This window comes from Prinia subflava, chromosome 2 (genome assembly GCF_021018805.1).
Source record: "Prinia subflava isolate CZ2003 ecotype Zambia chromosome 2, Cam_Psub_1.2, whole genome shotgun sequence".
In the NCBI taxonomy this organism is placed as follows: Eukaryota; Metazoa; Chordata; class Aves; order Passeriformes; family Cisticolidae; genus Prinia; species Prinia subflava.
In genome coordinates, this window is record NC_086248.1 from 103,450,236 (window position 1) to 103,468,326 (window position 18,091).

The 18,091-nt window shown below is 42.9% G+C and overlaps 1 protein-coding gene across 23 annotated transcripts in view; it reads right to left on the bottom strand.

The window, feature by feature from the left end:
* CCDC88A (coiled-coil domain containing 88A) overlaps positions 1-18,091 on the bottom strand; it is a 68,266-nt gene that overhangs the window by 1,754 nt on the left and 48,421 nt on the right. For 3 of the 23 annotated variants that reach the window (XM_063391370.1, XM_063391372.1, XM_063391369.1), the window contains 9 exons: positions 17,737-17,829; positions 17,329-17,543; positions 12,520-12,603; positions 11,283-11,492; positions 10,929-11,000; positions 10,281-10,367; positions 9,871-9,951; positions 8,253-8,518; positions 1,167-7,040 (listed from right to left, as the gene is read on the bottom strand). In XM_063391370.1, coding sequence (XP_063247440.1) covers positions 6,027-7,040; positions 8,253-8,518; positions 9,871-9,951; positions 10,281-10,367; positions 10,929-11,000; positions 11,283-11,492; positions 12,520-12,603; positions 17,329-17,543; positions 17,737-17,829 — 2,122 coding nt within the window. In that variant the 3' untranslated portion in view covers positions 1,167-6,026. The other 20 variants (XM_063391386.1, XM_063391385.1, XM_063391375.1 and 17 more) reach the window with 17 other exon arrangements.

Genomic DNA, 18,091 nt, shown 5'->3' on the forward strand with positions numbered 1-18,091 from the left:
AAATTTAGAAATAATAACAATAATCATAGGTGTTGGGAATGTTACTAAATCTTCAGAGACTATCAGAAAAGCAAACAAAACATACACATTGTATGGCATGAGAACCTCCTTTGTAACCTGGAACTGGCAGTGCTGCATTTGGGATTCCTGGGGTACAAAGGGGGTGTGTGTGGTCCCACAGCTGCCATGTGCGTCCCTGGCATTGGGAGTACCAGGAACTGAAGCTGCTCCAAAGTTAAATCTGCTTTTTTATTTCCCTTTGAGGGCACAGACTGGGAAGACTAAGAAAGGAAGAAGAGGGGAATCAGCAGAGCACAGAGAGCCACATGACTGCTTGAGTGCCAAGGAACTTCTTTGCAAAGCAAAGCGGACAGCTTGACAAAGGCTGAGCTGGTCAGTGGAATGGGATGGGATCCCAGTGTGATGGAAAGGACACATCCAGGTGTGGTGAGGGCAGTCACATGTGCCCAGCAGCGCTCAACACACAGGAGCGCGTACCAGAGTTGTGACAGTGTCCCCAGACACAGCCACCCGCTCAGATCCTAGCAGCACAGGCAGCATTTGGCACTGCAGTTTCAATCTCTTGGTTCAAAAGCCAGGCATTCTTCCGTAACAGCAGCGTGACAAATGGTTCTGGTTAGGGAGTTTGAGCTGCATCAGGCCTCTGTCAGCAGAGTGAGGAGAACCCGGCACAGGTCCTGAAATGAGCTTGAACACGCTACCAGAGTTAAGAGACATTTTCCTAATCTTTATGGCATTTGAATTGTCTGTCATACCTTCTATGCCCTTACAGATCCTTGTAGCCCATTTTATCACAAAAAAATTTTCAGAAGAAACTAATTTTAAAGAAAACAAACAGAATTTTTCCTCTTCTAAAGCTTATTGTGCATGCCTCATTTTTCCCCTTTTTGACAAGATTTCGACCTTTTGAATCTGTTGAACTGCCTTCAGCAGTGAGTCTCACCTGAGGAAGCTGCAGGTGACATTATACACCTGCCTGTTGGACACCTGGAGGTGACAGAAGGAACTCAACCCTTTACATGAGGAACAGGAATGTGCTTACTGGCTTTAATAAAATAGAACAACTCGTTTTGGGTCTCAGTTCCTGTCCACTTCCTCTGAGCTTGCTGCAAATCTTTCCAGACAAATATATGCAACACCAAATGTACCAATAACATTTGTTGATTTTAATATAAATCAATAATGAACAAAATGTATCTAGTAAAAGATAACCTTAGAGGGAACTGATTGTAAAATGCATATGATATTATTTACATTTCTTTTTGCCATCAAGAAACCTCCCAAGCCACAATCAGCTCACGTCAAAAGACAAACAGTAAAAAAAAAAATTTTAGTCAATACACAAACATCGTAAGACAGTCTTATCCTGGAAATGGCATTTGTGGAAAACAGCCTTGTACTAAAATAAAAGTTGTAGGAAAACCATACCCGACAATTTCCTGTCAGAAAAATCTGAACATACATATGCAGAGTAACTCGGGAATGCGAAAAACACAAAGGACAAACAGTGTCTCTCTAATACCATTATCCCATGACTCCCACTTCTGTTAGTTGCCGAGCTTTTCCATGGATGTAAACAAAATTTTCTCTTGCAGTATGCAACAAAAATGAGCATAAACTTTCTTAAGAGCAATTTCATGCAGATTATGCTAACCAAATAAGGCAGTGAAGTGCCAGTAGCTGTGAGGTTTTTGTATCTGTATATACAGTCCATTTCAACAAAACTCTACAGCATTTCCTTAAGATTTACAGAAGTAAATAGAAACTGCTAGTTTGGGTTTTTTGGCTAATTATTAGAAGCTTAAGCAAATCAACGGCTAATTTCAAAAACAGAAGACGAAAGAAGTTTTGTTTTGTTTTTTTTTCCCTGGAGTAATTCTTGAGACCTTAAAATCCTTGGTCCTTAGGGAGATGAGAACTGTCCTTTATTCAGTAGATCTTAACAGTGCAATGTGCAATAATTCCTAAGACCATCTACACATTTTCGGCAGTAGACTCCAGTAGAGCTCCTTGATTCAAGGAAGAAAGGAAGGTAGGTAGGTTTTTATTTCTTGCCTGCTCTAGTCATGAAGAATGTAAAAAATTCCCTTAATTTTTATTAATGATTCCTACAGCCGCTGTCTTGTTACTTCAGATATAAAGGCTTCACACTGAGATACTGAAGGACACTTTTCTCTCTGTGTTCAGTCGAAAGGCAGAAAGAGAAAAGAATGTAAGAAAAAGCTTCAGGTGTAGAGGCACAACACACAGAGTTCAGTCACTAAAAGCACTAACAGCATGCACCAAAGGGGCTCAGGGAAGTCGAGAAGAGGACAGAACACCAAAACCAAGCTTTATAAAAAGGCAGATTCAGTGGGGTTCTAAATCCTCTTGAGTTTTGTTCAACTATTCTTTCAAATTTACCTGTCCCTATCTAAAAACTGACTTCAGTGTCATTTCTTATTGGGATTTCTTTGTGCTTTCTTCTTCAGAAGATGGGAAAAATAATAGATCATTTTTACAGGCAAAAGGCAAAGGAGGATGAGGTTCCCTGCCTCTGCAAGAAGCTCTGGAGAGCCACTGGCCCCGGCCTAACGAGCGAGCGCGAGAGAAGCCAGGTAAGCAAGCAGGATTTACATCTGGTTAATGCAATGTGCTTTGGGGCTGAGATGGAATGCTGTTAGTTTGTTGTAAATGAAATTCATCTCATTTACAGGTTGGGCAGGAAACTCACCACTTGGCCCACAGCTCAGGTAGTGGGTAATAGAATTAGGAGCTTTGTTGCTCCCTAGACCTGCTTTTTGAATTTCTGCTTTCTGGTATTGCTTCCACATCTGCAGAGAAAAGCATTTCAAGTTATTCATTGTGTTTATCAGGACATGAAAAAACCCCTTCATGCATTAAAACACATTCTAACTCATTAGGAGAGCAAAAGGATAAATAAACACTTTGGTTGTTTTCAAGAGGAAAGGACAGAGGAGAGGGACAGAAGAAACTCGCTGCAAGTGCCTGCTCAGCTACACTCACTGACATCTCAGCATTTACAACAGCCAGGTGTTATTCCTAAAGCCACAGTCAGATATGTCACCTTTAGCTACACCAACCCTACATTTCTGCATGAATGCAAAGAAAAACAATGAGGTGGAATCACAGACTGACCCTAGCAGAGAACTTCCTTCATTGTATTTGACCTGCTGCATACCAACAGAATTCCTGGCTCTTCCCATTCCCACTCAGTTCCACAAAACTGTCTTTGCATGCAACACCCTGAACATGCAAAACACAGCATCTGAATTCACCAGTCACTGAAAGCAAAGCATCAAGCAAATCCTGAGCCAGGCAAACCTCAGCTGTGAGCAAACGACTGAGCCTGCACAACAAAACCTTTCTGGGCAGCAGTCACATATCTCGTGTTTATCAGTATCATGCAAAGCCCTAACTTAGCACTGTCCAAGCCAGCAGGAACTAAGGAATGCGTAAGGGCTTCATGTGTTTCACAGCCTGCCATGCACATGGCTGAGGAGCAGCAGGGATTAGGAATGGAAAGAATTCCATGGAACCTTCCACTGTTTGAACATAGACATCCACGAACTTCTTGCTAAAGACCAAAGAGTGGAGAAAACAAAAGATCCGTCCATCCGTGACATTTTCTTTCTTTCATATGTAATAAACAAATGCTGATAAGTCATTATTCAGAGCCATTAAACACTCTTGCAGAACACTTCTGCTGCTGCCTAACTCAGTGGAGCAAAACAAGTTATTCTCCTCAGAACTGAAATGCAATTCATTGCAAATTTATAAACCAGTGCAGAGTGGCTTGAGCCGGACAAGGCTAGTCTCCAACTCAAGCGGATTTGAGACACTAGTGCTCCAGGACACTCATGCTTGGCTATTCCACAGACCTTGGGCTTTAAGAGGGAAGCTGGGGACAATACTGAAAGTTTTTTGTAGGTGTGACTGTCTAAGGACCTAAGCAAGAGGAGGAGGCAACAGCACACCCAAGACTTCAGCAGCCACAGTTGATCTAAAGCAGCTACACATCTCGTTCTGACCAGTGTCTCTGCAGGGCACAGGGAAGAAAAGCCAGACCCTGGCAGCACAGGATGAGTATTAAGGGCTCTCAGAGCTAGGACTGTAATTCCTTAAATAACTTTCACAATGCCTTGTGCACACATTGCTTGGGATACCGGCGCTCTTCACCTCCAACACAACTACAGATGAACTGGAGTGAAGTCAAATGCATGACCCAAGACCAGAACACCGGTCTCGCTCTATGTGTGAAATTAGGATTATATATCTCAGATTTCTCATTATTTTGCTGCTGAGATAGTTCCAGAGGGAACACAGCAACAACTGACCACTCACTGTGCCCAGCACTGGAAAAAGTGAGAGATTTATCAGCCCAATAACAATGAGTGGTGCAGACCTGGGGCAGGCCTGTGTCACATCCTGAAACAGCCATTTTATTCTCCACAGACATTCAATATCCTCCCCTTGCTCCTGAAATGCAGGGCTTCCCATCCCATATACAACAGAGTCCTTCCAGACTGCCACATGGGATATCCGCTGTTCTCCCTTAGGAGCTATGGACTCACTGCACCTCCCTAATTAAGCACTAAGAAATTAAAAGTTCAGCCCACACAGTGGTTCTGTGGCTGTCACAAAACTGCTGGCAGAATAAATGCAATTATACGAAACAGAATGTGACATTTGTTGTTTTCAATATACATATTAAATTTTTATTATTTTCCTTCTAGCTATACTGTCAGTCAATTTTTTTATAATGTATTCTAGCTCCCACAACTGGCATAACCAATATCCTCTTGCAAAGAAGTGCTCACGTCTAAAGCCTTGTGTAATTACACGTTAAATCTGATACAATTTTAAACTGTTTAAATTTACCATTGGCAAGTTTCAAGCACATGCAGAAACAGTGGCACCTCAAGTAATTACTTTTCAACATTTCTCTTTAGCTGCTCACCGGAATTTAAGAAGTTATTTGCTGATGTGTTCATATCCTCCCATAACCTTGCAAGCAACTTTGGTATTTTTACTTTTATTTAATCGTGTTAATTTAACATCTTCTGTTATTCTGTTACACCATTTGTTTTCTATTATATCACTGGTACTTCCACTGACAAGAAAAAATGAATTTCCACCATACTCCATACACCAGACAGTTTTTCATTCCTATACATCACAAGGAGCCTGTTATTTGACCCCTGATAAAACCAAACACTTCACCACAGTTGTACCCATGACTGGAAAGACAAAGCAGACCAAAGGGAAAAGGTGGAAAAGGTCATTTTTTCATGACAAGTGCTGTGTATCATGTCCCTAATTTATGACCTCTTTGTGAGAATTATCATTTCTGTTTAGGATTATGAATGGTCTGTGTGTTTATTACTCAGTATGAACAGTAATAAATGTTTACTGTGCAAACTAGAACCACTGAATTGTTTGGATTATTGGGCACTTGTTCCTCATGCATTTATGCCACGACATGGCATAGATGAAAAGGGTAAGAAGGCACTGAGATCTCTCCAAATGCTTCTTTGCATTAGTACCTCATTTCTGAAAGAAGAGGGGGGGAAAAAAGGGTTTTTTCCCTCCAAGCAGATGATCAGTGTGTTACTGATAGCCCTGAGAGCTGCAGTGCCACTGCCAGTGCTGTCCTTGTCCCAGGAATGCTGTTCCCTGCGCCATTCTGGGCATGCGCTTGGTTTAACATGCAGCAGTAACCAACAGGAAAACACCAAAGTATTTGCAATGCGTAACAAATAAAAATAGAGCTTGTATTATAAAGGCATGCAAAATATACACAGTGCAATTAATGTTTCATGCAGACTTTGGTGGGGTTACAATTCCACATTCAAACATGCCACAGTCCACAGCCACCATTTGCAGGGAATAACTACCCCGTGGATAAATCAGGAATGATTCTTTCATTGGAGAGAAGTTTTCTCCATCATCCAGTGGACATGGATGGCATGTTAGACACATATATTTAATAACACAACTTTCCTTCATACACAGCCATACTCATACCACAGGGTCTGGTTATCTTCCGAGACCAGCAGTGGGGACTGGGCCTCGCCAGCGCTGGAGGCAGGGACAGGGTCCCTGGTCGGAGCTGCCTGCGGGTCACCTGGAGCTTTTGGAGCAGCACAAGGCTGTTCCTGGCTCCTCAGCACTGACCTAAACGCCGAGACGTTTGCCTGATCAGCTGCTTTGGAGGTGGATCTCAGGGGCAATCCACTGATATTGCTGACTAATTCGGTGTTGAGGGATAAAAACGGCTGGGGCGCAGTGAAGGAGCCTGCGCTGCCATTCCCAGATCCTCCGGCTTTATCCCAGAACACACCTGCGCTCAGCAAAGTCCTCTCACGACAACCTGGCCTCTCCATCCTGGAAGGCTTGGGAAGCTCGGAGTTACCTCCTAAGTGATGTGGTGTGAGCGCGGGAGTTGCCTCGCCCAGCGGGCCGTGCTCCCCCCTGCCAGGCACACACTGAACACAAGGAGAGGACACCCGCAGTGCCGAGTACTCACTGGAGGTGGGCGGAGCACTCCTGTCAGTCGGGGCCGGGGCTGAATCCACGGACACGGGCGGCCTACTGTCCTTAGACAAAAAATCGTGAATGCTTGTCCTTCGCGTGGTTCCTTCTGCCGTGGAAATCACGCTGCTGGCACGAGGTAAGGTGGCGTAGGGGTTGCAGTCCCGGGATTGTCGCTGGGTCACAGTTGCTTGGATCTTTTCTTTCACAGACCGGACCTTCCCCTGGGCGCTGGGGGTTAATTTGATTGGAGAGCTACTCAAGTAGAGATCTTCAGTCTTCCGGAGGCTGGGCCTTACCAGCTGCTCTGGTTTAAGGGATCGTCCATCTGAGAAATCAACTGTGTTTCTGACACTCAGGGATCTCACGATCCCACAGCCAGCCGCTGGCTGCTTTCGGAGCTTCTCCCTCCCTGCCAGCTCCGCAGACTCAGACAAGCTTCTCATCACTTCATCTAAAAGGTTCTCTTCACTTGCAGATTTCATCTGTAAAATCAGAAAAGAGAAGCTTCTAAGTTGCATTTTTTACTTTTTCTTAAGGAATTTTGGTGGACATAAATGAAGAACCATTCTGTGAAGATTTAGGGGGTTTTTTGATTGCTCAGCTCTCAAAGCAGTATTAAATATTTATGATGCATACTCAGGGTTTTTCTGTATAGTTTACAAAAACCAAGAGTTTAGGTGAAAAATATTCAGACTCGGTGAAGAAAGACCACAGTTGTTTTCAAAATGGTACCAGAGACAATTGGGAAGAATTAAGCTTAAAGGCATTACGGAAATGCTCTGGCAGAAGACTGGAAAGAAACCCTTTGAAATATCCTTCCACCCAAAAAGGGTCTGTGATGCTATGAAAGGGATTCTGGGATTTGTGAACAGCAGTGGTCCTGGCTGGATGACTTATGTGTTCATATTGCCAAAAGAGTACTGTCTAGTGCTTAAACCCCAAAAATCCTTCTCAGGGAGACCATGAGTGAAAGCTATTTTAAGTATCTAACCAAAAAATGCAGAATCTTCTCCGGATCTGTCTCACCTGCCCCAGACAACCCTGGATCCTCACTCCTGAAAGGCCACAGCTAGTGACTGGTTGGCTTTATCCTACAGTGGGATATCCTACAGGAATTTGGGCAGATCTGCTCAAGAACAAGAGACGCAGAACCTGGAATACTAGCAAAGATGAGGTGATTTGGGGCTTCTAAGGAACTGTCACTGATTCACAGAAACATTCCCTTCATCTTACTCTTCTCAGATTTCAATAAGCTCCAAGGTCACTTTCTGTTCCCCAGTACTGTTAAGAAGATGGAACTGAAGCAGACAAGAGTCTCCTCAGGGGATGAAATCAAACATCTTCCTTGCTGTTGATGCAGGACAGATGTGACAGCAGCTGCTGCTGGACTGGAAGAAGAAGAGTGGAACCCACTCCAAGCTCTGGTGTCCCACACACCGGGCAGCTTTGTCAGTACAGGTCGACATTCTTATCCAACCAGGGACCACAGAGGGTCAAGCTGCAAAACCCCACAGATTTCCTGCTGGTGGAACTGGACAGGATTCTGGTTGCATAAGGAGACAGTGCCTGTGACCTCTCCATGCAGGTGTGACCGACAGCTCCAAGAAATCTTTAAGGAATTCTACTCACTGTGCCTTGCATGAATTCTGAGCCCACAGATGGGACACTGTGTAGTTAAATACTCTTAAACTGACCTCATTGGAGTTACTCTTGTTGCTTTCTTCCAGGAACTGCTGCAGGGTGACAACTTCACTGCCAGGGGAGCCCGTTTTGGTGTGTTTGCCACGACTCTCTGGCATCTCGGGCATCCTGTGCTGGAGCACAGGGCTGGACCTAGTGTGGCCCTTCAGGTACTGGATGGGGCTGCTGCTGCTGCTGGACCAGGCCTCGTGCTCATGGAGCAGGCTGAATTCCCCACTGCTGTGGCTCTGGGGCCTGCTCTGGCTGTTCACTGCACCTGCTTTGGGGGGAAGGCAGTAAGTACTTCCATTAGAAATACACTAGAAAGCTGTACACCTGTATAACCCCCTCAAATCTGGAATGTTACCAGATTCAGTTACATTCATTTGAAAGACTAAAAAACGTCCAGTTGTTATTTTTTACTCCATAAAATTGCACTCCCCTGACTTACCTTTTGCAGCTCTTCAAACATGGCATGATCTTTTTTAATAAAAACTACCTCTCACTTATAATCTGGGCCTCCACCTACACAATATTATATTCCAAGAGACTAAAGAGACATCACCTCTGTTCAGTATCACTGAGAGGCACAGGGTAATTAAATGTTAAAGGAAATACAAAGGATTAAGTGGAAAGAAAATATTTTCTCCAACAAGAACTACTCAGGAATGCTGCTTCTCCAACAATTCCTGCTGTTACTCCTAATTTGTTACAACTGGGACCTGAAGGAAGCACATGGTATTAGATGCAAAATAAATTCCACAACACCAGCTCTTTTTATTTGCTAGTAACTATGAATTGCTTTAAAAATACTGATGGATAATCAAGTATTTCCAGCTTCATGTCACTCCTAAGAAATGAAATTAAGTTTGAACCAAGATAAACTGTTTATGGTGGAAATGCCTAATCTTGTATAGACACTGTGGCAAGGAAAACCTCATGGGATTTTTTAGAGAAGGGAGCAATCTGACAGATATAAAGTAAACTATTAGAAATATTCAACTAGCATTCATTCCTAAATTTCCAAACAAACACACACCATTTAAGAGATGCAAGCCATGAATATTAAATGAAGTCTTGAGCTGGCAGTGCCCTAGTCTAGTCTGTACAACAGTCTCCAGCTAAAAAAGCCACAAGATACAAAAATACATCGGGGTTTTTAATACATAAAATTTAGAGAATAATGATAGATCCAAGGATATTAACAATCTATTAAAACCAAAATATAAAGGTTTCTAGCATGAATCACACGTGCCATTTTGTGCAGTTGTACAGCACACAGCTCACAGCAGCAGTGCAGTGCAGGAGGATGCCTGGAGAAAAAAAAAGGAGCAGCTTCTCAGCTTAAAAAGCTTTTAAAGTAATTTGGGGGGGAATTCTTATTTTGTAATGTTATCTGGGTACTGTTTGATTTAAAAGAGTTGGTAACTTAAAAAACACCACCCTTTAATATTTATTAAAACCGTAAAATACTTGTGCTTCTAATCTGGGGAATGAAGGCTGTGAAGCACGCACCACTGCTGTGCTGTGCAGTGGAGCTTTTTGGTTGTGGGGGTTTTTGAACCTCTACAGATGATCTTACAGAGAAAAGAATGGAAATGAAGCACGGATGTGAATTCACCCCCAGCATACCTTTGACTTCATGGAGTGAAGCATTGTTATTGCTATTGCTAGTGGATGTCCTGCCACTATCAAGGCTGGCTGGTCTGGAAGCTGAATGGAAAATTAGGAGACACCGTGATGAACAACATTTTAGCAGAGGACATGGCACCTTCACATTCTGCTGACAGAATGCTCAGAGGATCATGCACGACCTCCCAGGCTGAACATGCCCATGGGAACAAAGTGGTTTCTTACAGATCAGAAAGCGAAGGAATTTCCAGGCGGTCCAAGAGGACACTTTGGAAAAGGGCACTACAGGAATAGCAAGGTAGAGGAGAGGAAAAGAGAAAGAGTGTAGTTTAGAATTGAAACTGAGTGCTCAGTGGGGAAGCAGGGCTCAGATAGGAGCATGCAGGGGCTGCTGTGGTCAGGTCACTTACAACAGATCTGACAGGGAACCCTGCACAGGGCTGGAATGCCACGGACAGGAGGAGCAAGAGCATCTGCACAGATAAAGTCCTGTACTCCTAAGCCAATACAAGGGAAATGCACTGTTAGTAGCCTCAAAAATGTTTGCTGCTTGTACTCATCATAAATGTTTATAGTACAGTTAAAACTTCACTTCTATTAATAGCCTATTTTTCACTTAAAAGCTTTGCTTGAAGGAATGGAAATGATTTTATAAACTACAGCACATGGCAAATTTGGGGTTCACTGAACCAAATTTCAGTAAGCACTGAAAACTTAGGCCAGATTTGGACTTGATTGTTTAAGACTGAAATGCTAACTTTGTTTATTTACTATTAATTCCAAATGGAAGTTAAAACATTTTCCCACTGAAAGGGAAAATGTTTTGATCCTGTTCAGATGCACTTCACAAATACTTTCTACCAGAGATACAGAATATCTGTCTGATGTGGTAGTTAAGAGAGAAAGGAGAATCTGAAGAAATGATACAATACATTCGAGAGAGATGAAATTCAGAGAGAGCATGCTCATTGCAATGATGCCATTCACTGTATTTTCACATAATTATTAACATTCACATCATATATCCTTAATTCATTTAATTAAAGCTCACATCTTACCATGAACTCTTGATCCTGTACTAGAATCATCACTAATACCTTGTGGACTTACATCTTCAAAGGATGTAGTATCTACACACAGAGACATGAAGGAAGATGTAAAATAAAATAAAGTGGAAAGAGTATTAAAATACTTATCATTGATAAAACGGTAAAAATTAAAATATTTTTCAAAGCAATCCATTTTTACTTAGGAAACATTCTGTAGGAAAAACCTTGAAACATTTTATAACTGCAGGTTTTAAACCAGTTCATTATCTTAGCACTGCAACTCAATTATTAAGATTAAAAAACTTAAAACATTAAGTCAAACCAATATGTACACAGTTACATCACAGTGCAAAAAGCTCCTACCTATACCTTTATTATTTAGCAACTGCTTGGATCTGAAGCCTGTGGAGGAGTTGACAGTGGCAAAGTTGATAGCTGTAGTAGAGAAGGCCATAGCTCCCAATTCCTTCCTCCTTTTACCCGTGGATATATCATCAGGACCCTCCAGATGCTCAGAACTACCTGTCCATTGTCCTCCTGCCAGGACCATGGACTGCACCAGGTCATTCATGGCTGGGATGCAAATGAAAGCAAATGATCAGCGTGGGCAATGTACCTGCTCCGGTGGTTAATTTGCATTGCAAAGGTCGGACAGTTTTCTAAGCATTAAAGCACCCGCAGCCGGCAGGAGCAAACCACACCCCAGGTACCGCATGCAACCGGCTAGGAGGGAGGGAGGGAGGCAGGGGGCTCAGGCTCCTGAGCCCAGGGAGGTGCTCAAAACAGGTTTGTCAGGGATCGCCATGCGCCAGGTGCTGTTAGAGGCTCTGCCAGCTGCTTGCCGTGAGAGAATGGGATGAGCGGGGACAAAACAGGCACAGGTGCTCATACAATGGAGTGCCAGCGCTGACACGGGATCCTTGTACAGTGCAGGTTACTGCAGGCACACTGGGGTTTACAGAGCAACAGAGAGAGGATCTGAAAAATACCACATCTGATGATATTCACCTTTACTTCCCCAAACTCGAGAAAACTGTCCACCCCTCATTAGAAAATAAAACAAAACAAAAGAAATCAATGCAGCATTCTGGCAACGAGAACTGATGAACACTCGCAGAGTGACAGACCACCAGAGAGCCTTGCACAATCTCCTACACTTGCTTTAAACAAAACAAAACAAAAATTACAGTGACTTCTTAACAAAAGGCTTACGAAACGTGTCATTCAGAACTATTTCCGTTAACATAGTGCACTGTAAATTCATATACACATGGGGCCATGTGTATATACACAGCTATGTATACAGATATATGCAGTCACAAGGCACTGAATAGATTATATGCATGTGCATGGGAACGCATGGCTACGCGTGTGTGCACAGCTGCACAGACATAAAGTATTCAGTGCCGAAGTTTCATTAAAAAAAAAGGGAGGGGAAAAAGTAAAAAGAAAAAGCTCCAGCTCCTTGTACCGTAGCAGGACTTGCACATTGCAAAAGAGGAGGAAAAATAGAGCGCAGTCCAGGGAGAGGTTAGTGAAAAATTAGTAACGGAAGCCAGTGTAGCCATTGAGAAGAAGCTGAACTGTCATAAAGTCTTACACATGGAGCGACGGTAGAAGGCCTTCATTTTGTCTTTTTCCTTCGGTCTGTTCCTCAAAAAGGGCAGTCTTTTCAGTGCACCCACTTTTATGTCATAGCATGAGGAAAAACGGAAACAGGGAAATGAAAGAAAAAAAGGGAGAAGAACAGATGGAAGTTAAATGTTGAAACTAAGGACAGAAATGAATGTCTGAGTTTAAGCTAGGTATACTATGCTAAAAGCTATCACTCTCCTGCTTCTGGGTGATAATGAAATATGAAAGTATACTGAAACAGGAAAACTGCACTAGGAGAACTTCCACAGATAACTCAGAAATGCACTGAAAATTACAGTGCAGAGGGTAATACAGTTTGAAGCTCTTGAAAAAATAAATGTAACTTCTTTGCAGGTGATTACAGGAATTTACCACTATATAATTTTCACTGTGAAAAATAACTTTTTTTTTGAACATGAAGAAAAATGTGAAGCAAAAAAAGCTGAAAATGAAAGCAACTCTAGGTACAATTTCTATGTTAAAATACGTTCACATCGTTATTTTTGGGGCTTAATAACTTCTGTAATGCTTTGCCTGCACATCTAAGAGGACAGAGTCTATTATCAGTCTTCCATTTTGTGCTCAGTAATAACTTTGGTCATCTACTGTCTCATAGAAAACCTGCAAGGGCCTTCTGATCAATGTAATTTGTGGGCAGTATTTTGGTAAAATACTAAAATCAATCTGCTTCAAATGTGCAAATAGTTTACCTGAAAAAACACCAAAGGAAAAAAAAAACCAAAACAGCAAAAAAAAATCCAAATGTGAGTGTTGCTGCAACGTTTTGGCAGGGCCCAAGGAAAACCGAGTTGAAGTCTACTAGGAGAATTACAGAGTTAAAATTACAAATAGTACTAAAAGAGGGAGAGGAGGGGGAAGTCACGAGTTAATCTTGTCCTTGGAGTCAGGAACTCTACATTAGGAACTGCTGACCTGCCTTGGATAAAGTCTGGGGGCTGATGCCAGGCACAGGAGCCACCATGGAAAGATCCAGAAGGGGAATCCAGATGGAATTCCCCAAAGTGGTGACTTCCGCAGAGATGGCAGTAGCTCTGGTTTCTGCAGAGGTCTGTCAGACCATGGTCTGCCTGGTTTGTCTCTGCAGCCCCTTCTAGGAGGCATGGTCTGCTCCCCCAGCCTGGCATACAGCAGTTCTGTGTACAGAGCAGTGCATATATGTCATATATACCATTTACAAGTGCACATGAGCTACCCTGCCAGTGAAATACTCCCTATTCCTCCGTCTCCATCAGCTCTTCCCATGTCTGCACCCACAGGAACAGGTTCACAAAACAATCTAACCATGGAGGTCATTCTGTTCTATTTCTACTTTTTGTCATCAAGACAACACAGAAAAAAAAATTCCTCTGCAACTTCCATAACCTTTACAAAAAAATAACTCATCCCTCTGTAATCCTTTATGGAAAAAAAATTACTCCTTTTCACTAAAAACTCTTTCATCTTATGAAAAAGTAACCAGAAGATGCTCAAAAACCCTTTGAGTCATCTGTCCTTCCTGTCTATTAACACAGCCCATCCAAAAGGGTTGATTTATGACTCTCAGCAAGTGTGCCCACCAGGAAACTCCCCTGCAACCACCGATGTCCTGGAAATCCTGCATCAGAAAGGCAAAATGCTTGGAGGGGAAACCATGTCAGTAATATCTGCACAGAATTCACCTCAGGAAATGTCCTGGAATAGTAATAATAATAATTAATACTAGGATTGCAGAGCTACAGCAGAAATCTACTGTTCTTCTTTTCAGTATTCCATGAACACCTTCTTGCTTCCTGAGCTGAGAATGAATGATGAGTATTGAAGAATTCCTCAACTGAGCAGGAAATGTCCTATTTTCTAACTCTCCTGCTTGCCTGAAATCCTCTAGGTAATTCCATATTAAAATCCTGACATTGTTTTGTTCATGCACAGAAGAAAATATGAGGCAGAGATCTTTAAAATGCCTCAGTATTGGAAAATGGAGCCAAGAACACTTCTTTTATTCCCTCTGTGACATGGTGTGTCTATTACAGGTGTTCCTAGTAGAGATGACAGTTTACTAACAGCCCTAATTCCTTGGAAACTTGTTAATCCCTTGAAATGCTTGAAGAGGAAGTCAGTGATATCTGTACTTCTCCACAGAAAACAAAAATCCCCTCAGCCTGCCTTGGGTTTTCTCAGAATGGCTCCATCCAGAGGAAAAGCTCTGCACAGAGCAAGTGTCAGATCCATGGCACTCACTTGATCCTTAGTGGTGATCCCCTTGATCTGCGGGCAGTACCTGGGAAGGAGGAGGCTGTACTTCCAGCAGGCAGGAAAAGCCAAGGTGAAACCCTGCAGTCAGGAGCACGCACTTCCTGCAGGATTAACCTGTGCTGGGACAGCAAAAGCCCTCCAGGCACTCCCTCCTTCCCACAGGGATTAGACACAGGCTCTGGCCACGCTGAGACCTCAATTGGTGTTCTCTGAGAACAGGGTAACCTGATTTTTGTGCCAAGATTACCTTTCCCAGGGAGATAACAGCTCTCCTGGAAACATTTGCATGAGAAAGTGGCCTGTGTTGGGAAAACACAACCTCCATCACCACTCACAAAAGAGGAAAAACTACAGATGTTATAACACAGCAAATACTTTTGACATCAGTATCTCTGACAGGGAATGGGGGGTGTGAGCCCTGTGTATCCTGGAGATCTCTATGTCAGATACTCAGTCCTCCAGGCTCAGAACATCGGTGGTTTGTGACAGGGAAGGTGAGCTGCCTTCTACTGCCTCCTCAAGGACACGCAGGACATTTCACCTCCGGAGCTCCTGCTGGAACCAGCTTCCCTTCCCCAGAGGCTGGGGGTCAGGGTGGCACAGAACTCTTCCAGAGCCAGAGAGCTCCAACACCTGAGCACTGGCACAGACAGGTGGCATTCACACGTTTGCTCCCTCCTGTAGCTCCTTCAGTAGAAGTTGCTACTGCCAAACTGCTTCCCATTGAAAAGAAAGGACCCCAAATCCCGGGATTTAGGACTTACAGTCACTCTAGGAGCAGAAGAAACAGACTGCGAAATGTGCACCATCACCAGCACTTGTTGCACTGAAATAGTCTCTCTGCTTTGTGAGGCACAAACCGTCCCAGATCTCTGTCTCAGAGACTGTCAGAGCTGAGTTGGCACAAAATGCATCCGAATTCTTTCCAAAACTGTGGTTTCCACGGCAACATGTGTAATGGAGGAAGGTTAGGATCCAGAATTAGATCAGCCCTTCCAGTTTGTGGATAAATACACTGGGATTAAGGGGAACATGAACAAGGTCCATGGAGTAGAAAATTAATGAGGTCTGAACAGCTTCAAACCTCTTTTGAGGCTCAGCCACCGTAACTGCAGCCGTGGCTCCCCAGGAGGGTAACTGCACACTACAAGGTCCCAAGGATCATGCAAAGAAAACTGTCACAGAAAAGCCCTTCCACAACACGACAGGATGCAGATGGGCTGAAACATAGCGTGCACACTCTCAGTTCCCACTGACACACATCCAGGACAACTTCAGTCACTCCCAGGTCCACATCACTCATGGTTTGGATGTAAAAGCAACAGCTGCTTTTAAAAAAAGTTTAAAAGTACCTGTTTTGAAGCTTACATTGATAAAGGCTCTCCACAGGGATAAGTTAGTAACAAAAGTGCTAAAATGTACCCTTGAACTATTTTCTGCAGTTATTAAAACAATACAGATCTGATTTTAACTTTCCCTGAAACAGCATTTTTTTTATGTTTTTAACTTTGACTAAGCTTCTGCAAGATGTACAGAAGAAAAAAACCCATCATAATGGCTGTCGTAATTCACAGCTGGCACAAACCCCAGACCTGCTGTCTTTTGAAAACAAATACATTAAATTTAAAAGTAGCAATGCAAAGATTGGAAGTGACTGTTAATGCACATAGATTCTGATGCTTTTACATGCACAGCCAAAATGCTTTTGGTGCACAGTTATTAAATAGAGCCATTACACCCTGATAACTTGGCTGTAATTATCTCTCAAGTTGTGAGAAACCGGGCAGTTTATGATTCATGCCAAGAATGAAGAACAAAAACCATAGATAATTAATAATAATAAATAGAATCTGGGCTTTTATCTATCATGGGCACCCTAATGGGATGGCTATCAAATCTTCCAAGGTTAGCAAATTGTACCTGGAATATTCCATCTAATCACACTTCTGTAAGTCCTCATTCTCCCTCTCAACCACTCCACTCCAATTTCAGGATCAGTGACAATTCCCATATTTTTAACAGGTTGTGTTTCTACGTTAACACTTCCTGTTGCATATCCAAATTTTGTCATTGGTTCTGTGAGATGCTGAGGAAGACCTTCAGACAGAAGGTGTTTTTGGTAACTCAAGCATGTTAGCACAGCCACAGCTTGGAAAGTACTTCCAAGACAAGGGGAAGGAGTCATGCCGGGAAAAGAGGGAGAAACAAAAAGGGTCCTTGTGGTGACACCTGACACTCTATCCCAAATCTTGCTCACCTGACAGAGTAGCAGTGCCCGCTTCATCCTACTCAGGCACTGTGAGTGTATTTTAACATTTGCATGTTGAGATACAGGAATGCTCAAAACTAGTTGTGCCCAAACACTTTGGGGAGTTTGCAAGAAGTTCTGTCCTTAATAAATTAATTCAGGCTTCATTCCTAGAGACTTAAAAATGATCTTTACAAATCCTCCACAACACACAGTCTTTTCCAAAGTTTAGCCAAGGTTTATTCACCGAATGAAGTGGTTTGCAGTACTCACTGCTACTCTTTTTGGTGCCCAGGGTCTGCCCATCCTCCAGGGAGTTGGAGCCCACGGAGGAGCTGTCCTGGCTGTCCTGGTGGGGCAGCTGCAGGAATCCCTCGCTGGACTCAGAGCGTGTGGGTGTCAGCGTCACCGACTTGAGGCGCTCGCGGTTCCCGTCCTTCTTGGACTTGATCAGCTTCCTCATCTTCAGGGTGATCCAGTTGCCCCTTCTGTCATCAACAACAAGCACATTCACTGCATTTATAACACAGTGCTCACACCTGCCGAGTCTCCCAATTTTTATGCAAGACACAGACGTCATTCTGATCCCATGAATGTATTGGAATGTTGATTTTCAGTGGGAACAGAACAGGTCTGCCATGCTTTAGAGCGTGTTTTATTTTACATCATGTTCATCAGTACCTTCTTGGTGGAGATGGCTCGTAAAATTTATACTGATCCATTATCTTCTCCTCCAGTTTCTCCTTCTGCCGCCTCAATTCATTTAGTTTGTCACTGCAAACAGAAATTAATGGTAATTTATGCTTCAAAAACACATACAAGATGCGTGGGCAGCACGCTCCTCTGGGAATCTGTTACCTGAAAATTGTCACCTTTTGTGAGGAATTCTTACATAACACTTGTTTCTTATTGAAAAAGCAAGAGATACAGCAAACAATCAGCCTCAGGCTTAACTTCATGATATAAAATAGAATAAAATTCCATTTGCCCTTTTCACAAATTCCTCCTTTTTAAATAAAGTGCTGTATCTTTTAGA